General features: G+C 36.4%; 1 protein-coding gene across 14 annotated transcripts in view; it reads left to right on the plus strand.

Moving 5' to 3' along the window:
• The window catches only part of MYO3B (myosin IIIB), a 192889-nt gene that overhangs the window by 124344 nt on the left and 45012 nt on the right, over window positions 1-23533 (plus strand). For 9 of the 14 annotated variants that reach the window (XM_042874627.1, XM_042874625.1, XM_042874626.1 and 6 more), the window contains 6 exons: window positions 6314-6425; window positions 7354-7516; window positions 8265-8345; window positions 16050-16170; window positions 22143-22206; window positions 23091-23226. In XM_042874627.1, coding sequence (XP_042730561.1) covers window positions 6314-6425; window positions 7354-7516; window positions 8265-8345; window positions 16050-16170; window positions 22143-22206; window positions 23091-23226 — 677 coding nt within the window. Of the gene's footprint in view, window positions 1-1906; window positions 1966-3031; window positions 3093-6313; window positions 6426-7353; window positions 7517-8264; window positions 8346-16049; window positions 16171-18136; window positions 18192-22142; window positions 22207-23090; window positions 23227-23533 lie in introns of those variants that run through there. The other 5 variants (XM_042874624.1, XM_042874632.1, XM_042874634.1 and 2 more) reach the window with 5 other exon arrangements.

The raw sequence follows: 23533 nt of genomic DNA on the forward strand, positions 1-23533 counted from the left end.
AACAAAGAGATTATTTTAATTAAAGTAGTGAAATCTAATGTACAACCCTTGTAAACACTGTGAACCTATCAAGTTTTCAGCAGTTCATCTGCATTTGCTGTGTTTCACATCCCATATTGTCATGAGTCTGTCTTACACATTTTCTGTGGAGCTCTGTGGTCCCTTTCTCAGCCTGTGATCCCCGGCTTCAGATACAGATTATTAAGGTGATCAGGCAGCAAGGTGGGCCTGGCTTGCAGGTCTGCATAGTGACCATGCACTGCACAGCAGCTAAGGAAAGGGACATACATTGAAATTCCCATTAGATGAGACACTACTTCCTATATTCCAGTGCCTAGGTCTCTGATGTGATCTGCAGGCGTGTCATTACTGCATATACCCATCCTGTATACACTTTCTGTGTAATGCAGCATATGCTATATCATGTTTTGAAATATAAGAGACTTGAGAGTCTCATGGTGCTAAATGGTGTCAGGCTTCAGATGCCTCATAAGCACATAGGAATGTGTTGAGAAGTTTTGTATAAATTTCATGTAAGGATTATATATTTTTTTCTTTTCACTTCTCTAACAGTTTATGTTCTGCATCAAAGTTCTTTGTACTGTGTTAGAATGAAGAATGTGGTTTTCCTATGAGTGCTACCTCCTCTTTAATAGACAGATAATGTCGTTCAGAACATACACTCATGGCAATACCAGTAATATTTCTGTAACAATGATCCCAATATGATTGGTTCTTTTTCTAAAAGAATTTTCAGTGTAAATTTGCATAAGGTCTCTGTTGGTACTCCTGACACCAACTCAGTCTCTAAATTCTCAGTGTGACATTTCTTCTGCCAGTGGTGATAGGCTTGTTTATTATTCATAATAAGGGAAGCCCTGTATTAAATTAGAAGTCAACTGACTTGCTAGACAGAAAATAATACTCACCGTTAAAATAGTGCATTCTTACTGCATTCTCACTTTTAACACTGAGTCTGCTTTGTACCAAAACTCTCAAGTGAATTCTAGAGAAAAAAACATTGCCATTCACCTTATTTTAATTTTCTATAAGCCATGGAAGTGTCTGTTGTTTCTTTCAATGGATTTAAGATTTCACCAGATCTGCATACACTTTACACTTCATGTACTACTACTGTATTTTCCACATCTTATTTCTATACTCTTCACATCCACAGAATGCTGGTAAACAGTTGCAGGATGAAAGAGGCTTGAAATCTCTGCGAGTGAAAAGTCTGATAATCCCTTACAAGTTATAAATACAGAATGGACCAAAATATGCTTTTTTAGGGAGTATTTCTGTGATTCTATGGTTATCTGATGATTGACAGTATGCTTTAGGTATTTTCTACTGAAAATTTTTGTAGATGTTTCTTAAGAGTCTCTGGGATATTTTTTTTGCTTACATTTCTGTTACATTTTTCGATTCATACTCTCACTGCAGAGTCCAATGTAATCAGTTCTATACAATTTACTGGGGAAGCCTCTAAAAGAGGTAAGATGCAACAAATACAAGCTGGGAATTCTTGAAAGTTATCTACAGGCTCTTTCTGTGCTCAAAACCATGACGGTTCTTTTGTTTGTATTTTAACTTTCCATTTCTAGGCCTGAGAAGAAACAAGCATTTTTTGGATACTGAGAATAGGCCTTTTGTAGCTGGGGGTATAGTTAGAGATTTTCTCCTTCTCACACCTCAAGGTTTTCATATGTCATCGCCCATTCTCCACCTCAGGCCAGAATATTTTAATACAAATGTTCTTTTTAAAGACAAAAAGTGTTAATTGTTACCTTGGTGTGTAGAACTTACAGAGCCTTTAGGCCTGGATTGCAAAGGGAATTTTGGTAAGAGGCACTGTTATAATAGTTAATGGTGCTGTTTAAGTGCTATTTATTGATCTTTTCCACAGTTCAGCCCTAAGGATTGGAGAGGAGAGAAACTGAATCATTTACAATCTGTTTGTCTAAGGTAAAACCTTACATAAGTCAGACAATTCACACACAGCAACAATCTGATGTTTTCTGTGTCTCAGTACACTCGGATGTCTTTAACTATGCATGTCCCAGCTTTGTATTTGTTCATCTGGGGATAAATTCAACTTCTAATGAACTTCCTTTTGTCTCTAATTACTCTTAAGTCCAAGTTAATCCTGCTCTAATATATGTTTTGCATGAGAATATTAACATCCATGCAGGATCCTTTGTAGAGCAATATAAGAACCAATGGTTAAGAAATGTATAATTTCAAACAGGTTTCATCTGCTGAGAAATCAGTTCTTTTGAGGTGAAATTATTTCTCTTTTACTCACTGCTGCTGACAATGTGATCAGTCAAATGCTTTAAGGATACCTATAGTTGAGTGTATGTAGGTAGGAAATGTTCAAGCAGGATGGATAATTTAAAAGAAATGTGGTTTTGCATCTGTATGGCACTTAGGAATTTACTGTCTTTATTTCAAAACAAATAAAACCATGTTGTACTTAAAACAGTAGTACCAGTTACATGGGAATGCTACAGTTTCTTAATTTCAGCCTAGGTGATCATTTTTCTGTCATCACTCAGATCTTCAGTAGTGTTAGTAAGAGTAACCATTTGCATCCAAAGAAGAAAATCTTACCAACATACTGGAGTATGTCTCCAGTCTCATGCAAAATGGTTTGTAATAGCCTTTATGGTTCTTATTCTATTTAAATGCAGTGAAGTAGTGCAAAGATCCCACTTAGATGGTACCTTATGTATAGACCAGGCACAGCATTACTTTAACCTACAGCCAGTTTAGCAAGCTGCCCTGGGAGCGAGACTATTGTTCTTTCTTGTCTATTTAAGTCTTTCTTTCAGTCTTGTATTTATTTCCAAAACAGAGGGTAAAACTGTTCCTTCATTTCCAATTCAAAATACTTCAAGGTAGAAGATTCCACAGCATATGTGGAATACTCCATGAGTATTTTTGTGCATTTAAGACAAAATATTTTGAATGTCTGAATATGGAAGTAGTGTCTGCTACAATTAAATTACCTGTTGGTTTTGTTTTTCAGAAGTCCTGAATTTCTCACTGCTCATTAAGACCTTCCATGCCTATGTTACAACGAATGAAAAATTATAAACTTAATTTTAAAAAACAGAAATAAAAGTATTGGCTTAATATAGACAAAGTGTTTTGGACTGCTGCATTGTCTGCTAGAACAAAAGCAAATATGCAGATAAAAAAACTAAGTTGTGAATCCTTATTCTCATGTGGAAGTGCGTGTGATTTCTAGCCCTACATTTCTGCATTTAAGGATTTAGTTTCTTTCCTTGATAAAATCATGTAAATAGAGTTTGCTCTTTTTGTGATCTCTGTACAGCAGAATGTAAGTATGATAGAGACATTCTTAGGCCAATAAATCAAAATGAACAGAGTTGTAATTGTATGTTGCCCAAAGCTTTGGCTGCACAACTAGGCTTTTCACTACCATTTCACCATGTATAATATTTGCAAACTTTCACCAGATGTATTAAGGTGAAACATTTTATCTTCCTCCAAAATACTGCACTTGTTTTGTTGCCTTACAAAGATCTTAAATTTTATAAATTAGATGACCCTACATGGCACATGCTGTGTTGTGATACAGTTATCCTAAGCACAAATCAAATTACTTGTGTGTTTGTAGTTAGTGACTTAGGCATGAAAACAGGCAGTGTTAGAAAACAAAGCATTTGCTTGTCACTGATAAGATTGTAAGATTTAAAAATTGTGGAGTTCTCCGACTATTTTATTGCGCCTGTGCTATCTAAATATTGTTCAATGATTTTAAAATTCCCAGCTACATGTCTTAAAAGACATGTGAACATGCAAAAAGCTAATAGCATAGACTTGAAGGTTTCCTTCCCTCTAGGAAAAGAAACAAGCCACTTAAGTTACACATATGTATAAATGCCAAGACTAATCTGAACTAGTTTATGTAGCAATCAGCAATTTCCTACTGATGCAACTTCTCTGACACGTCTGTCAAGCGCATGTTGAAACTGCAAACTATGACAAATTGTTTGGGATATGTATATTTTATATCTGAGTTCTATCAGTGCAAGTCAGAATGCTGTCTTGTGAAATCATGTATCATTAAGTTTAGTAGTAAAGTAGAGGAAATGGGCATTTTTTCTTTTAAATCTGTAACGTTTCTCCGTACCTGCTAAATGCCATGACTGTTGGCACTTTGAAAGACTTGGCTAAATAATTTGCAATACCATCTTACTGATAAAATGACTACATTAAAAAACCTTAACTCAGTAACACATAATCTCTTATCATTATTCAGAGTGGGCAGTGTCTCCAGTTGGTGAATATCTATCTCTCCAGTTCAGGACAGATTCCAGTGCCTTCAGACATCATTTGGTTCCCCTTTGATCTTTATTGACTATTTTAGTGGTTCTTTTTTCTTTCTTGTGACAACTGGAGCTAATCTCTAGAGATTAACTGGAGCTAATATTTGAAAATCATATTCCCCTGATATAAAAAAAAAAAAAAAAAAAAAAAAACAACAAAATTGCACTGTTCCATTCTTTATAATTGTTTCTCAGTATTTTTTTTTTTTTTCAGTATGAGGTAGAATTTTTTCTTGCCTTTATGTGGCTACAAGAGGAATCTGTGAGATTCACTAGTCAGATTCCTTTCTTTATTCTAAGGACTATGTGATGGTTCTTCCCCATTCTAGTAATTAGGAGATTAGTTTGCTGAACCTGCCAATTCCTTTCAAGAGCAATGTAAACAGAGTAGCTCCTGCAGAAGTGAAACTTAAAGAAGAAACATGATGGTTCAGATGGTTCATAAATGAGAGGTGAGGTGGCAGTTGCTACTATCTAACTGTGTACTTGTGCTAAAATAACCTTGATCTTGTAAACTAGCTAGCCAGTGTTCTTGCTGTTATGTAACATGATTGTTTGCAAATAGAGTTACTCAAATACTATAAAACTGTTCTTCATGAACAAATGGTGGCTTTACAACTACGGCTTGTTACAGTCATTTCTCATGTCTATTCAGTTCAAACAAGTATGCATCTCTTTTTTGTTATCTTTTTATCTTTTTGCACCGTAATTTTATTTCACATAATTCTCAAGCTGCTCTTTTCGGGATCACAGACAAAACGAAAGTCAAGGTTGTTTACTATGGGCCTGATCTGAAGGCCACTGGAGTTATCATAATAATTCCCATTGACTGATTATCCCAATCAAACAGAAAAAAGGCAAAATGCCTAAAGACTTACATAACCATAGAAATCCTTGTGCCTATCAAAAATGGTTTAATTTAAATGAAGAGTAGTTCACTTTCTTTTTCTCTTTAAAATAGCTACTAGTTTTGTTTAACTACCAGCGCTAATACGATCCTTGCCAATAAGATAGCAGTGCCAGTTGTTTTAATTGTGCATATATACGACCTTTTCCCGGAAACATGAAATTCAGATGTCAAGCAGTCTGAACATCCTGCTGTCTGTAAATTAAGATTGATATGAGAATTGTTTTTCCTGTAAACTATCTTTATTCTTTGCACATGGTAGCAGCCTCTCAGCATATATGATCAGTCAGTATCACTGATACAGACTGTGTGCTGCCTGCCGTACTAGTGCTGGCCTTTTTCTTCACAGACTGAGAATCTGCAGTCTTTCTGTTTGAAATACTGAAAATGAATATTACTTAGGTGCTGTTGACAGGGTAGTCTTGTTACAAACTCAAGAGTCATTGGTCTTCTTATGTGGATCCCTGTTTCCCAATTAATATCAAGGCCACTTATACTTCTTTGTGAAAAATGGCCAATACCAGTAGCTAACTGTATGGGAACTGCTGAATCACGGCCTGAACCTCTTATTGATCATCTGAGGTGAGCACTGAGTCAGCCACGGAGCACAGGTGAAGGCAATTTACCTGTGCTGCAGGAAGGGGCGGAGCTTGGCTGCACCTCTTCTAGACCCATTTAGGAGCTGACTGCCACTGGGGAAGGATCTCTTCTGGAGATTCCTCCTTTGGAATTTTTCAGCAAGCCCAGGACATGAGCAACCACTCTATCTATTCTCTTTTGGTATATTGACCTGTTTAGCCAAACTCTCTGGTATATTTCATAATCATAACATCTGTGTATTCATTGATTATGCACTAACATACTGCAAGATTCTACTGATGAAATAGACTTTAAGGTCATTTTTCATGAGAAACAGACTTCAGGTCACAAATAATATATCTTAGAAATATTTCCGTTAATTCTGGAGTTTTATCTCTGAGCTACAGAGTAGCAGTGGAAGTATGTTTTGTTACCAAGTCAACTTTTTCTTTGTCATTTTGCTTTGTAGGTATTACTACCTTGCTTTCAAGGCACATGAGTCTCCCCTTGGCAGCAGAGAAAACTGTCTGACCATTTTGGAGAAAGCTAAACTAGAAAACTGGATTCTTGGAAAAACTAAGGTAGAGAATGCTAATGTTTTCTCCAGGATAGCGTCCCTGTAGCGAAGCTTATCTAACAGTGTTTTGCAAAGTATTGAGTGAATTAACAAGAGAGCAAGGAATTTGTTCCAGTTAGTTAGCCTTCTAGGTTACAGAGGGGCCTTTCCAATCCAGATGAGTTTGTGCTACCGGAGAAAAGATGCATTGGGTACCTCCCCAAAATGCACTCTGCACGTGGCTGCCTTGATAAAGATGGTACATCTGTCAGTGCCTGCTGTGATAGTGTCTTGAAGATCCTTCTATTAATCATGACATGACTGAAACTTTACACTCTGGCCTGTTCTGAGGGTCTGGTTAGTACATTATCTGTGGAGTTTCAGATGAGATTTTTCTGGTTCTTTGATAGAAGAGCCTTTGATCGTGGCTTAAAATGGTCTGGCTGACTTCTGTGAAAAGAAAGTTATGTTGTATCCTGAGTTGTTTGATTGTGCACAAAGGAAAAACAAAGAGATAAAGTGTGTGTAACTACCCGTAGTATTTGCCTCTTAAAGCAGTGTTGTTAGACAGTATTGTCTAAAACAAATGTAGTCCAAGATTTATCCCCCAACTGTCAAGGAAGTCTGCGTTTTAAAACTATTGATACGTGAAAGCTTCTCTCTCACCAGTTTACTTTTTACTTTCTTAAGGGCAAAAATAAGTGGTTTATTTTTTTTTTTTGAATAAGTGATCGTATTCAATGGAATAATGAAGCTCCCTCAGCACACTGAAAGCAAGTTATTTAATTCACAAAATTGCTAAAAAAAAAAACAAAAAAACAGCAGCTAGTATTTTATGAGCTTTCCCAAAAAAAGTGCTCGGAAGTAGGCTAATACAAGGCTTCCAAAAAGGCAAAATACAATCGGTTGTGTTGCTACCTGTGTATAATACTGAATTTGTTGTTCCATTTCAGGTTTTTCTAAAGTATTACCATATAGAGCAGTTAAATTTGTTCCTGCGAGAAGTTATAGGGAGGGTGGTGGTCATGCAGGCTTATATCAAGGGATGGCTTGGAGCAAGAAGATACAAGAAAGCCAAAGAAAAAAGAGAAAATAGTGCTGTTACCATACAGTCAGGTAAATATTCACATTTCCTACTTCACTGAGTAATTTGGCATTTCAAGATGTTAAATTATGTGTATAATATTTATTCATTGATAATAGTTTATATGAAATCAAAATAACAGGAGGTACTTTTCTCTCCAGCTAATTGATGAAAATATTACTGATTTACTTCTAGGGTGTTATCTTAGCTTTCAGTAATGTAATTATTTAAAATATTTTAATATTTTGGATGTGATGCCTGTACATAAATGGAAAATATTGTTAGGTGTGTCTACACTAGCTTGCAGCACATACATGCAGTATCTTGGCTCTCCTCCCTCTTTTCTCCCTTTGCCTTCTTACGTGCACCATACTTACAGATAACATAAGTTATGGGGTGGGCCCAAAAGGCTGATTGCCAGTAATCTAGCAGGCTTTTTTATATCAAATTTGGGAAGTTGTGTGAGAAGGGGAGTTCTTGTGCTGACTGATGATGCACAATTATTATGCACCTTTGCCTTTTGGATTAGGACATCAGTGAGCACATGGTGACAATTAAAATTTGGACGAGTAAAGCAGTGTTTGAAGTTGCAGGGATGAGAGTACTACAGTCATGAACTCAGAGTTCAACATGTGGGTGGGTGAGGAGGAGGTGCTGGAGGTGGGGGCTGGAGTGGTTGTGGCAGGAGGGATGAAAGTTTCAGCACATCTCTAACTCTGTAGACTCTGTAGCACTTCCTTAAATAAATGTAATTTCCAGCACATGGTTTTGTATTTTTAGCTTGGAGAGGATATGAAGCTCGCAGGAAGTACAAGGAAATAAGGAACAGAAGAAATAATGCTGCTATACATATTCAAGCAGGTAATTAAAACATTATTTTAGTTCCCAATACCTATTCTGCCTGTGGGTGATTTCACGTGTCAGTGTTTATAACAAAGAGAAATACGTACAGTTCAAACGAAATCTGTCAAAAGCATTGCTTCTCGTCACTTGTTCTTCACTATCAAATGACATCTGTGACAGTTATGACACTTTTTCTGAGATTTTTCTGAGTACCTTTCTGGAACATACCAAATAAAAGCTGTTAATTCTTTAAGATTCTTCTCAGCACAATCAGTCTGACTCAGTCTTGTGCAGAGCTGGAATGAAGTACTGAATTTGTTTGACTGTAAGTGTGGATTGGAGGCACTGGACATGCATTTCTCTCTTTGTCAAGTACCGATCTTGGCAGATAGCCAAGTTTCCCTTTCAATTGCCTGCTGAGTTTGCTAGCTTTGGCCAATCCCTGACTCTCTGCCAGACTCCTATGCTGCTGTATCAATATGAATTTGAATGAACTTTAAAGAGATTGTTGGAGGAACAGGCCCATAGGGCTGTGCAGGTCTCTAGTAGAGAGCAGGGTACCATATGGCATAGAAATCTAAGAACCACTGCTGCAAACTCAGTGATGTTTTCACATGCTGCCAGAGTGAAGCAGCCCCCATATGATGCAGTGTAACACACCTTTTCTGTCCAACCCCAGGTGAGAGACTATACCTGATCAAAAATGAGCTGTAGCTAATGTGTTTACAGATAAATCATGGCACCACCTTTATTTTACCAGCTGCCTCTGCTATCATAGGTCCTTAAGCTTTGTAACCTCTCTATTTTGTGTCATATAACCTAAAATCAATCTGAAATGGAGTAGTTACAAATATTCCTTTGCTTTGTTCTCTTCGTAAGCCATTCCCACTAAATGCAACTTTTTTTTTCTTTTAAGTTTCCTACTCTGAAAATAAGCTTCAGAATGACTTTGAGCAGAAAACAGAAGAATACCAATCTGGTTACAGAAAGGAACAGATTATCATTAGGTTAAAATAGTAATTTATAGCTTAGTGTGCATACTGTTATGTATAATCATAAACTATAGCTCTAGTGTTAAATGCAGATCATTATATTATATGGAGAACAGTTAAGGAGATTTTTTTTCCCCTATTACTGCAAGCACTGAGGAACTGCATGAGTGTTCTCTCCCCTTCTTCCTCTCCTTTGTGTTGTCATTTGTTTTATTCATGACCAGATTTTAAAGAACCACTTGCAACTGCTTTCTGGAGTATTCACTAAATTTATGCTTGTCCATACCTGCACTAGGATTTCCTGACTTTTACGACGGCATTTTGTCATAAAAAAGAAAGTGAAATGGTTGACCCTTCACTTTCCCACTATTAACAGTTTTTAAGAGGAGAGTTATCTCAGATTTCATTGGAAGCTGGTGTGTAGCAATATTACTTAGAGGCTGTAGGGGATACTTGGCCTTAGAATTTTATTCAGCTAGCTTTCTTAGGCATGTAGGAGGTCCATGCATATTACCAATGCTTTAGAAAATGCAACTGATTCTGCTGTTTACACACATGGAAGAGATTCAGAGCTTTGTTCCTTCCTGTCATCTCTGAGATGCTGCATTGAACATGGCAGAGCAGAGGCAGTGGGATTGTACACATATCCTGGTATTTGGACACTTCTGTCCTCAGGGCCTAATGCTGGAGGAATGCTATTAGTGCTCTTCCAACCAACAGACACACTGCCTTCCTTTGTAACCTGGCACTTGACAGTTTCAGTGATCAGTCTGGGTAAATGAGCACTAGGACTGTAGGGTTAAGAGTGACACATGCACCTCTGTATTAATTACCCTGGCTGCTTCTCCTGTCTTTGGCACTGCACTCAGTGAGGTATAATAATAATAATAGTCCCCAGCATGTTTCTCTCTGCCTTTGGAAATCTATATCTAGGACCTCATATTTGAAAATTCTTCTTGCACCATTTTTTCTTCTCTACATGTTAGTCATTCAGTGTTTATAATCAAAGCTCATGCTTGTGAATGGCGGCCATTTTCCTGCTTTTAAAATACACAGACATCCTTCTCTTGTTTACATTACACTGCCAAAGTGCTTAGTGACGTGGGAACAAAAGCAAGCCCAAATCTCTGCCTTCCCTGCACATCTTATAATGTTAGTGTGTATTTCAAGGCAGCTTGTCAGTAAAAAGGAGTATGATCACCTTTGCTTTTTTTTTTTTAAATGAATCATTTCAGACAGAGAGATATATTGTTTGCATTTGTCATCCAGACATTAGCAAAACCGTATAATTAAAATAAATGCACTTCCCTCTCCTCTCTCCTCTCCCTCCCCCATCCTCAGCCTTCAAGCAGGCCTTGAAATTTAGGAAGCATTTGGCTTACATGTTTTTACAGAACAGCACATATTGAAATTTGTTTTCCTTTCATCTCTTTCCCAATAAAAGCAGCCGCTCGGCTTATCCCTTTAGCTTCCTCAGAACTTCCTTTCAGAATTCCCGATCTATTACAGCACATTCACGTACCAGAAACAAGATGCCTTTTCATGCTGTCAACCTTTTTCATCTGAAATGTAAATTAATTCTTGCTGGTACGCTTTGACAGAGATCAAAGTAAGGGTATTAACCTTATTGGGCCTTCTCTTCATCAGAATCAGTTCCAAAGACTGCGAGGGTAGTGTTAGGAGGCCAGTCTTCACTGTTATCTATGGCCCTCCTCCAGGCAGTCCTCTGTCTACAAGTCAGCATTTCAAAGGCGCTGATTTCTTTTGTAAATGACCTTATCATTACTTTAAACTGTGTGAAAAATGATTTGCCTGAATAATTCTTGCAGGATTATCCTGCTCATTTTAATTGTGGGGGGACTTCATTCAGATTCCAGGATATTGTTTAAGTGGTTTTGACAGCAAGTGATCATAGCCTGATATAAAGGAGGAACACAGCTCCTGATTGGAAACCTCTTGACTTGTTCAGATTGTTCATTTCTTGCAAGTCAGTCTTTGAGGTAGGCTACATTTGCATTTTAAAAATAAACAGATGCCTTTCAAATACATGAGCTGGTGGTCTGGAGATCTCTGTGGGCCCAGCAGTTTGCTATCCATTGATGAAATGTTGAAAGAAAAAACAAACTTAGAAAAAAAAAACCCTTCACAATATACTTGGGGATACATTTCCTGAGTGTATAATATTACACAAAAAAATGGTCATTATTTCAGATAAGGGAAACACTCTAGCTAGTAGACAAAATATTTGTGAATTTAAATTAGCCGAGGAAGAAAAAGCTGCCTTACTTCAGCATATCCACACTACAGATTTTCAGAATGTACAGAGTTTATGAGATGAGAAATGGTACACAGGTTACACAAGTCCTTTCTTATTTCCTCCGTCCAGCTTTCCCGAACTGTATTGTTGAGGCAGTTTTTAATTTGGAGAGGAGCTGTGAAGAATTATTTCGTGTAAAGTTTTCACATTAGTAACTCTTTGCACTTTGGTGTAAGTATTTCTTTGTAATTGGGATTTAAATTCTTTGGATTTATGTCTAAGCATAATGAAAAAGATTTTATTAAATTATTTTAGAAAATTTTTTTGCCTGATTCACACCTGGTGTAAATCAGTGTATGAGCATTGAATCATCTGACTGAAATGTTGCTCTACTGGTGTGTCTCACATGCAAGTCTCATTTAATGTTTCTTTGTATTACAGGGAAGCATTAATTAGAATTAAAAAGAAAACAATACATATAACAAACAGATAATAGAATTACAACGATACATAGTCTAGTTAAGAAAACACGTATTTCTATGTGGAGTGACCCTTGTCCCTAAAGTCTTAAAGGAGGATTTTAATCCTGTTTATTTCATTTGTGAGGTGATGTTGCCAAAATGCCAAATGAGTGGTGCATGCAATTCACTTAGATCTGAGGTGACATCACTGAATTCATTTTAATTAGGCCCACTTTAGCCATCTGGAATATACTGTGCAACTCTGGTCAGGACTGAGTTTAACTATGCTTCCAGAGGTGAAAGGCAAATGACTAATCCATTGAGCCACCATCTCCTCCTCCAACACGTGCTCACACACTCACCATATGTCACATTGTATTGGAAAATTCTTTATCAAGAACTCAAGAAAAAAGAGCAGAACCCAACTCTTTATTTTTCTTTTTTTTTCCTTTTTCTTTTCTTTTCCTTTTTTTTTTTTTTTTTAAAAAAAAAAAAGTTTTTTTTTTTTTTTTAAAAAAAAAGGGGATGTATGTTCAGAAGGAAATAAGATGAAAAAAACATATTGCAAAATGCTTTCTATAACTTCTTCCCATGCAGTGTTTGCATATCTCACTAATTGCATACCTTTCCTGGGCTTCAGGTGAAATTTATTTTTATTATTATTATTATTATTTTAAATGCTTGAGAACAGCTGGAATGCACTATTTCATATTTATAATAACTGTAAGTTTTTAATAAAAATTTTACCTTCAGGATTTTTTTCAGCAAAGGAAGCATTTCTTGAAAACCCTATTTTTTCTGTCAATTTGTATGTATGTGCGTCTACATGTATCCAGCAAGTAATCTTGTAAAGTTATATGAATTATGTGAATAATGTTCCAAATACTGCTAAGCACATCATTATTATATCTAGAAACGCATCTATTTTTTATCATTCCTGAAAACAACAAGCAGTAAGTAACAGATACAGCTTTATTTTGTGTCATTCATCTTCTTTTAGCAGCATTCTCAGGATAAGAACCTCTGAAGAGATACGTTTCTTTTAATGGTAGCTGAGCTGAGTCATTGTATTACCTTGATTTCACATTCAGATGTATTTGTAGAGGCTGCACAGCCTTACTTAACTTTACTTCTCCGTCTCCTTATGTTCTGTACCAGTTTAGGCAATTCAGTCAGTCTTCACTTCTAGTACACCAAGTAACCATTAAAAACCTGCTGCTCATATGCAGGGAGCATGTTAACAAAAGTGAGATGGCCTTAATAGTTTTTTGAAGGATGAGGTCTTGTATTTTATCTCTGTCTCTGAGCTAATATTTGTGTGAATAATTCTACTTTTTTTTTGTATTTCTTTTTTTTTCTCCTGTCCATTCATACCCTTGGTAAAATCAGGAAGGGACAAGAGATCTGGGAATACTTCTTTCTTGTCATTACTGATGTTGATAATCAGTTTCAGAGTCATCCACACTTCTTTTTTTTCACCAAGTCTCGAGATAGGACTTTTTAGTGCAATGCACAAAAATTAAAATCCATACATCAAAGTGATGATGTGCATCAGTAACGAGGCCTGCTTTCTTGTAATGCTTCTGCCAGAGAATATAGGACATCAGTTATTTTTCCTGTTACTAAGCATTCATCACCCAAGATCCATCCAGACTGAGAGGTGAAAGAGGGGAAGTATTCATGGGACTTAGCAAAGGACATGACTTCCTATCTTTTTTACTGTTCAGTGGAATTAATTTGGCATGAAGCAAAAAATCAGATTTATGGGCTCCAAATCACCTCAGATGTTGGTAGTTAAGCTGCTGAATGCTCTTTTATCTAGGCAAATTAAGAAGGTCATATGCTGTTTGTAGCAAATTTCTGATTACAAACAATCATGACACCTTCTATTTAGCAAACATGAGCTTTCTGTTCGAAAGTTGTTCTTATGTACTATTTTAAGTTATATCTTAAAAATATGTGTATATAGAAATATTTTTGAACAAGATTTCTTACAACTGAGAATGAATCCCTCTGCTGTTTTAAAATAGTACTTCATCTCCTTTCTTCGTGCCTCAGGTGCAGACCTATGATTATTTAGCTTTGATCTTTCTACATTGTGCTTCACAACTCAGTCTGTAACTGTATATTTCCAATAGGAATAAGAGGGAAAATGCTTGGATTTTTGCTATTTGGAATTGTGTAACTTTGCATGCAGTGTAAATGCCTCAGTGCTTAGACCTTAAAATAAAGATTTTTAACTGCAGTATGCCAAATCTCAGGCTCCCTGTGGTAAATATGTTCTTTGTTTGCTGCATGCTGGAACTGGCAGAGTGATCACTTTGAGTCAAAATTAGTGTAAAAAGTCGTGTCCTCAGTGGTGTCACAGAAAATGCTTAGCTCTAATAAGTTAGCTATTAAGATAAAAGTTCTAAAATTCCTATGTTCCTAAGTTGCTTTGAGTTTAGGTCCTGCTATCGTTGGTTTTGTAAAGATCAGGGTTAGAGATACTGTTGCTGTAAAGTTTGGAATATAGAATGCATAAGGTGAAAATGAGGTGACAGCTGGTAATCATTCTTCTTCAATGATGCAGTGATTGTTCGTGGAGCACTAGCAACGAGTCTGCTAATTTCACACTCTTTGAGCCAAGTGCTTAGTGTCAAAACCAGCACCAGTCAGTAATGCAAATTGCCATGATGGAACAGCTTCCCAACCTCTCTGGCTCCCCCAGTAGAATTCTCCGCATATGCATTTCCTTTGAAACGTTATAGATCCAGTTAATAAATGCTGAAAAGATGCAGTTCTACTAATTCTCGATGAAGCTTGTGAGACAGAAAAATGTTTGTTTACTCTTCTGCTTCAGTTGTCCTGTGAGTCAATGGGAAAGCAGGATAAGCACAGTCATTTACCTGTAAGATCAGAGATATTCTAGAAGAATGTTAGAAGCCAGCTTAAGAAAGGTTTCCGTTGAAGAGGATTTGATCCTGAAATTATTTATGAAAACAGAATTCAGAGTAAAAATGAAGTTTGCAAAATGAAATAAAGAGGATTGTGTGTAGTGAATGAGGGAAAGACAAAAAATAGTTATACTGTCATTAGTAAGTATCTGGCAGAAAAAAATCGTAGAGGTATGAGGGTGGTTTTATGCACACACATGCACACACACTTGCAAAGCAACTGCTGAAAGCTGTGAAATTACTAGAGAGAAAAATGATGCTTATCTTACTAGTTCATTTATTTCAGTGCATCTTTATCTTTACAGTAGTCCATATACTGACTGCTGCTCAGCGTGTTTGAGCTGCAGAAAGGTGGCTGCCAGCCAGCTGTCTTTGCTGCCAATAGCAGAGTAGGTTCCTTGTCTGGTCAGTGGGGGATAGTTAAGAATTGGAAGCCTGATCACATGGGGCAAGAAAGCGCTCACCTCATCTTTGCCAGATAGGCAGACTTTTCCAGTCTCATTATTAAGGGTGGAAAGTTGCTCAGCCTCATGGTACCTGAGCTCTGTATTCAGAACAGCACCTCAGCAGGCTCAGCTTCTGTCATGCCTTCTGTAAAGGGAATGGTTATTTATTTTAGTAATCTCTCATTAAAAGGCAAATTTTGCTGCTTCTTACACTGGAAACATCAGTAGCATTGAAAATGTTAGATTGTTATGGTGCATTGCATACCACAGCTTGAATGGTTAGGATGCTTTTTTTTTTTTTTGTATATTGCACATAAAAGTGCAGAAATGCACATTTTTGTGATGGCTGGAAAGAAAGTCATTATCACGAATTAAAATAGAAAAGGGATTGATTACATTACATCCTATGGAAAGAGTAGCAGCTGAGATCAGTGTTAACTACACTGTTATTTTAATCCTGCATGAGGTTGCTCTGTGTCCCACAACCCATATCCTACATCCCATACAACATTAATCCAGATTTTAGATGTTCCAGTAGTAGAGCATTCAGCTCTGGACTCCAGAGACAAATGCCAGTTTGTGTTTCAGGTTCTGCAGAGTTTTTCTCTGATTCGTAACTATTTTTTTTAGCTTTCAGGGGATATATTGTTCGCAAAAACTACCCAAGACTGAAGAAGAGCACTGGCTGTGTAGCAGATTCTCAACGTATGAGCAGCTGCTCTACTTCTGATATTGACTGTGAAGAGCACTGGTGAGTTGAATCCTTTCCTGTCTGTTATCTACAGAAGTGATTTTGCACACAGTAAAATCTGAAAGGAGCAGACATGTCATTATGACTCAGCTGGCGCTTAAGGAGCTTGCCATTTTCTGAAGATGATCACCTGTAGGTTAAGCAGTCCCCCCACCAGCATAGTCATCTCACTATTCTCCCAGGTAAAGAAGTGAGATTTATTTGAAGTACTGTTTGCCCTGGATTGATGTCTTCTCAGAAGTACACAGAATACCCCTAACCACAGACAGCATTTCAGAACTGGCTGCAATGCATGATTTTCGAGAGTAGAAGTGTACCCTTTTCTGTCTGTAGAGCTCCATGCAGAATTGTAATGAGGGAAAAGACTTGCAAAAAGGAGATGGCCAAGTCACTGACAGCCTAGGCATGCTGTAAACCTTAATAGTGGTGCCTCCTTCTTTGTAGAGGAAAAATATTTTGATCTTCCTTACTAGAGGAGTCATTTCAGTCAAATATTGCCCTGCTCTTTCTTGCATAGAGAAGGGAACTGCTTCACCTATTATTTGTCTGTCTCTCCTACAGTGTTGTAGGAGAGGTGCTGGCTGAAGGAATCCCTTTGATCAGCAGATCTTGGTGACTAAGAGCTATGAGATGCCCCCTGCTGAGGAATAGACATCAGGAAATCTCAGTTCTTATCCCAGTTCTTATTTCTGTTAATTTATAGTCTTTCTACACAGCACACAAATGCAGGTCCTGCTACACCTCTTATGAGTTCTTTGATGAAATCAGTGACTTGCTTGAATGCAACTAGATACTATTAATCCATTGAGAAAGTTGCTTTGTTGTTTTTGTTGTTGTTATGATTTTTTTAATTACACTGACTCTTCCTCTGAGAAAGTATTTCAGCTTTCTCTGCGTATTTTCAGAACACTGAGTTACATTAATTTCCTTGTGAACTTAGTTTTTTTTATATTGAATAATGTCTGCTAAATGCTTCAATGCATGAAATGATTTTGTCCAGGTGTAATCACCTGCATCCTTTCAGGTTAATAATATTCCAGAGTGTCTCCCTTGCAGTAGTCTGATTTCAGAATAAATAAATGAATAAATAAACAAGGCTCAGGCTGGTGGAAAAGGACAAAAAAAAAAAAAAAAAAAAAGGTAATGTTATTCAGGGAAAAGAATGGACACACTACAGTTTACTGTCATATCTCTGTCCTTTGGTCTCCTCACAGCTTACAGAGTCAACATGTTTTGTGATTCTGCTTTCCTTTCATGTGTGTGCAGCAGCCTCTGTCTGTTAGGTATTTAAGAGGGGAACTATCTTGTGATCTCTTTAGAACTATTCATAGCTATTTGCTCTCCAGTCTGCACCAATGGCATTAAGACAGAGCCTATAACCTGTCTGTTGTCAATTCTGTCTGGCAACCCAAATTAAAATTAAAATACAATGTAAATAAGTATTTTGTCTTATTCAGTGTTTTGAAGCTTTCACCTGAACTTGCTTGGAGGCTCACAACCTCTTTAAACTTTTCTTCATCTGTTTTGTATATTTTCTTCCCTTTCTACATTAGATTGTTTCCGGAATTCCTGGTTGCTTTCCTAATGTATCTTTGTGGATTAGATACAGTTTTCTCAACTGTACATCCCTTGAGGCTCATTAGCATTTTATGGATCTGTAGCTGTTGAGGTGAATTTGGGCTTCATGGAGCACAAAGATACAGATTTCCAAAAGTATTCAGACAATGAATTTATATTGAAATCAGTGTTTAAATGCCTTTAAATATTTAGGTTGAAGATGCCCACATAAAAAACATTCGCTATTCAGTTCTTGCATGCACTCCTGATTGCTGTACACAATCAGGTAATAAAACTCGTACCTTTTTTGCCTGGAGCTGCTAAATTGCCACTACTACTGGCAATTCTCAGTTTAAAACCCAACAAATTTTCCAGCTTATTTGCCTAATCCTATACAATTTCCCTACAGTGGCCTCAGGTTCCAGTGACTTCAGTGAGACTTGAAAATGTTGAGCATTTCACAGGTGATGTTCAGAATCTTAGGACTAAATCTGATAACTTCCTTCCCATAAATCAAGGCTCTCTTCTACAGGTAGCTGTTTGGGGGTTTTGTGTTTTAGTGCATGGCTGTTCAGTCATATAAAAAACTTGTAAGAAATAGTGGTGAATAATAGTGCAGATGTTTAACACAGCACCTTGTAATCTATCTCTAGACAAGGCAACCTCACTGTGGCTTCACATACCATTGAACTGATTTGTTGAATAATAAAATATTCTTTGCATTTCATTTCCTTTCATTTCTTTTCATTTCTTTTGCTTTCTAGTTAGTAGTTTTGAAAAATATAAAAGGAGCTGAAAAGTGTTCAGGATACAAAAGGAAAATCACATAAAGATCTTTTCTGTTGTATGCACAGGATATATAACAGCCTGTTACTTTTTCAAAGATCTATTAAGAAAGAAAAAAAAAGAAAAAAAAAGTTCCAGTACTATAATGTGTATAAAACACTAAAAAAATGCTATGTTATGAATTTCAAAGTGCTTAGAGGAAAATGGCACTTGGATGGACATCAATATATCAATATTACTTTTCTTGACTCACAATCGTTGTGACTTTTCTCCTACAGCTTTCTCTACATAGCTAGTCAAAGCTTTGACTGGTCAGCATGTGTGTCCTCATACAGTTTTTATTTTAGTAAAACTCTTTACATTCAGATGAGACTTAGACTTAGTAGGATGATAAAGTGGAAAAACTACATGGGTATGACAGTTTAGGTGAATATTCAGCAGCAAATTTCTGTTTTGCCTGATTAAAACCAGGCACACGAAGCTGGATCTCTTGTGAACTTTCCAGGTAAATGTGCTGACATTTGGGTCATCTGTTTGACCCAAACACTGCTGTCTTGCAAATGTGGCAAGTAAAAATTTTTTTTTCACCATAGTGAAAATAGTTTCATCAAAGATACCTGAAAATATCCTGCACATCCTCAGGTGCCACATTTTCAGATGTTAGCCACCAACACCCAATCACTCATATGAACTAGCTGATGCTGAACTGCATTTATGTTGCATTTGAATTGTCTTAATTTGAATTAATCTCTGGAAACAGCATCCATATCTCTGCATTATCTTCTACCAAGTGAAAACAAGTGCTCTCTGGTTCTATGTAATTTCCTATTTGCCACTGAGTTTATGGGGTCAATGATCTGATCTCCTTTAGTATGTTCTTGAGCAAGAACTTGTATTTTATTTCAATTCAGTTATTTTAATGTACCATTAAAAGTACTCAGGACTTAAAGACTTTTGCATCTTCTCCAGTGCTTCTGTAACTCTAATGGAACCCAACAAAAGTCATAGAAGGCTTGTCTGTGGACAGAATTTAAGCGTACATGCTGTTGCAGTTTGACCATAGATAAAGAAAGTGAGGATCATATAATACAACACAGGAAACTACTGGCTGTTCTTACTACTGCACATTACTGATGCATTCCTGAACATCCCCAAAGGTTCTCTTGCAGAGTTTATCATGCAGAAATGCAGAATTACACATCATGTGGCTTTCTGGTTGGTTGTGAAAAACATGATGTCATTGGGATCCTGATAGAAAATCAAGATTCTAAGGCTTCAAAATTCCAGAGGTTGATTTTTGTTAGCTTATGATGTAGAGAAGGCAAATTGCTGAACTTAACCTTCATGTTTTAAACATTTGGATAATGCTATAGCTCTTGCAAAGCAGAAGTGCTGGCAAAACCATACTAAACTCTAGATTATTTATAGAATGTAGAGATTAATCCAAGCTGCAAATTTAGATCCAGATCGAAAACACCCCAAAACCAGAAATATTGAATTTAGATCATGATTTGTTTCTATTTTGCAATTTGGTCCATTTACAACATACTGATTCTAGAGCAGATTTTGATTTTGACATCCTTATAGAAATAATTGAGGTTTATTCATTATTTCTAGATTATATTGGGTATATTTTCCTCAGTGTGGGGAGGTGGAGAAGAATCATCTCAATAAATGCTTGAGTAATTTTGAAAGAAATCAGCGAGTTATCTAAATAATCCTGCTAAGTAGTTATTTAAGTATAAGAGAATACATACAAGTGAAACAGCAAAAAAGAACATTACAGACAATGTGCTACATGTTCAAATGCAAGGCCAAATACAGTCCTCAAAAATTTTTATTCTTTTCGGTATAAGAGGTGTCCCAGTACAAATTAGAGTGTGTTTTCAAAATGGATCCCTCCATCCTTAGAAAAACAACATTAAATATGAATTACAGCTTAGTCAGAATATTTTCCTTTACTTTCATAACGTCAGTGAATAATGGAAAAAGAAAAGCCTCAAACCCAACAAGCAAATCCGAACTTCATTCACAAAATTTCAACATTCCAGGAAAACTTGATGTTTGCTATGTCCATGTCCATGGATACTTCCTATTATTTCCGCTCTTACCAAAATAGCTTTTTGACTACTGTGATACTGTCTTTATTGGTGTGATCAAGTCTGAAACAATTCAAGCAACCCCTCGAGCTTTCATAACACATTCAGACAAAATTAATCTAAAAGCCTAAACTCTATTGCAATATAAGGCTTTAAATATTTCAGTAAGCTCTGTGGATATCCTAGAATAAACATATCAGCTGATGCATGCATGTGGTGATATACTGTTCTCATATCCAATAGCTAATAGTCTAGAATGTTTCAAGTCCTCAGTCATGTCATTTCAGTTTGGAGTGTTTTTAGAAGCTACATTTTAAAAGGTAAATTGAGCATGTGTCCAGACAATTTTTTAGAGTTCAATGTGTTGTTCTATTTTTATATGAGTCTCTTATATTCAGCGTATAAGTAATGACAAAAATGAAATTTGAGGTAACATAAATTGTATTTTCTTTTACTCAGTAAAGCAATTTTTGTCCTTTTTATTTCCTCTTCCCACTGTGACTGAAAAGGCGGAAAGGTGTTCAGTTGTAATAAATAGAAGTTAAACTGAAAAAGCTTACTGCCTGAAAAAGCCTTTTGCCATCCATGAAAAAAAATACATGATGTATGTCATAATCTGAAATCTATGACTGAAGCTTACATTCCATGTGTTTCCATCGAAATACAACTGCAGTTGACTGTATTTTCAGAAAGATTGTGACAGTGCTGGTGATTAATGATGTAATGGCTGAGGCAAGTTTTGACAAATAGAAAGTCTTGCTTTTAATCCCAGTTATAGGACCGTGAGCTTATCAAATAATCTTTACAAACCTCAGTTTTGTTATCTCTTCAAAGAAATTGGTAGAATATTTTTTTGATTTTGCATGACTAAAGATTCTGGAGCAAAGTTTTTTTCTGGATAGAATTTAGGATTGAGAAGATCTATTTACTTCAAAGGTCTGCCAACAAGCAGCAGAGCTTACAGAAGATTTTATGATACTTCTATTAGCTTTAATGAGAGGAGAAATTGACCTTTAATATTTGTATGGTAAAATAATAAAAGGTACAGACAAAGTTAATGTAAGAACTGTTACTTAACCCAAACAGTTTTAGGGGAGCATGAAGCCATTTGTCTCACTTCTTCCTTCTTTGTCAAATTTCCTGAGAGAACAAGTTTGAATTTCTGTGTGAAAAACGGATCTTCACAGCCTCTAAAGGAAAAAAAAATCTCACGTTAAATCTTGTAAAATTAATTTTAACAAGTTACTTCAATCTCATAGAATCCTCATAAACTCACTTTTCACATACACATATCCACATTTTTTTAATGACAAATTTATTGCTCATAGCCAGTTACCGTGTTTAATAACATGCACTTCCTTATAAAAGGAAATGGGACCGGTCTGTGTTTTCTCTGAGTTGATCATATGTGCATAGTTAGTGTCTGGGGGAGGGGGAAAGGGGAAGAGCGTCAACAATGCCAGTGAGCCTTTTATGAGAATGAAGAAATTACAATATTTTAACTACCTTTTTTTTTAATCTTGCTTTTAGGCAGCAAACAAGTAACCAGTCTTCTCCTGTCGTGCCTGATTTTCTTGACAAACAAACAAAAAAGGTACTGCTAAGTTTGTATTCTAAAATAGCGTTGCATTGTAACTTCAAATTCCTGAGTCCTCAGTTCTGCAGTGTGTTCATGGCTGCTTGGCATCACCATCCGAACATGAAACCGTTAGTAATGTTTTGAAGTCTTTGAGACAAAAGCCTGCTTGCTAAGAACTTTAGTTCTGTAGAAAGACAGGGAGGTACAGCGAATAAGAGAATCAAAAGGCTGGAAATTTGCTGCTGAGAATAAATGCTAGCAGCTCCCTGAGGTGATTTGTCTGTGCACTTCACTTTCTACAGATGTTAGAGCCTCTTTTTTAGTAAGGACCTGAGGTTCTTTGGTAGCACTTTGATATCCTGCTCGAATTCAATATGTGAAATGGAGGAGTCGCTCTGTGACTTGGAGCACAGCATAGTCTTTGAAGTCTGATCCAATTTTTGCTGCTTACCATTTGATGTTGAAAGGATGAAATGGAGAAAATGTACAGTTTTTGCCAGTAACTCTGCTGAGCATATGTAAGATTAAAAAAACAAAATCCCTTGGATGATGTACTTAGAAATGTTAAGCAGATTAATACCTTCCTATAGCTTTTTTCTAAAGATACAAATTAACTATGAGAGGAAATCAGCATACAGTGCATGCTACGATTTAACTGCATGAGGAAAGGGGATAAATAAGTTAAATGGAAAAATAAACAAATGTTTGTGACATGGATGCTAAGCCAGTAGTGCTGAAAGCCACAAGAATCTTGTGTAACTTTAATTTCACATTAGTCATTTCTCAAAGAGTTGTGAAGAATACAAAGTTGCTCTCTGTGAGATCACAGCTATAAGTTATCATGGCAGAGTGAAATCAGCATGTTTCTTGAATGCCTAAAACAGCTTTCTTTATTCCAGAAGGATTGGGATGAGATTGCTGCTTCTTCCTTTACTGTAAAAAATACGTTCAAAATGAGTGATTCACAATTAATTAGCCAATCTCAGTCAATCACAGACCATCAGTCAAGTCCCTTGAGACATCCTAAAAAAGGAGGTAAGGAAAACAGAGTAACAATAATCATTCATTTACTGTTTATAAGCTGCACATGGTCAGCATGTGACTTATTTTATATATTTATTAACAATCCATTGGAAGCCAGGAAATATTAAGGAAACAACTTTCTTCTACATATTTTCAAACTGGAATTTTTTAAGAACTCTCAATTACCTGAGTTACAGAGGAGAGATATGGAGATTTCTGAAAAATGATTTCTATTGAAAACATGATTAATAATCCTGAAATACCTTTCAAGAACTTTAGCTTTCCTCTGTCTTCCAGCCTCACAAGTGGAAGACAGTGA

Source organism: Lagopus leucura, unplaced genomic scaffold (assembly GCF_019238085.1).
Source record: "Lagopus leucura isolate 7727_CA_CO unplaced genomic scaffold, USGS_WTPT01 Super-Scaffold_100012, whole genome shotgun sequence".
Taxonomy (NCBI): Eukaryota; Metazoa; Chordata; class Aves; order Galliformes; family Phasianidae; genus Lagopus; species Lagopus leucura.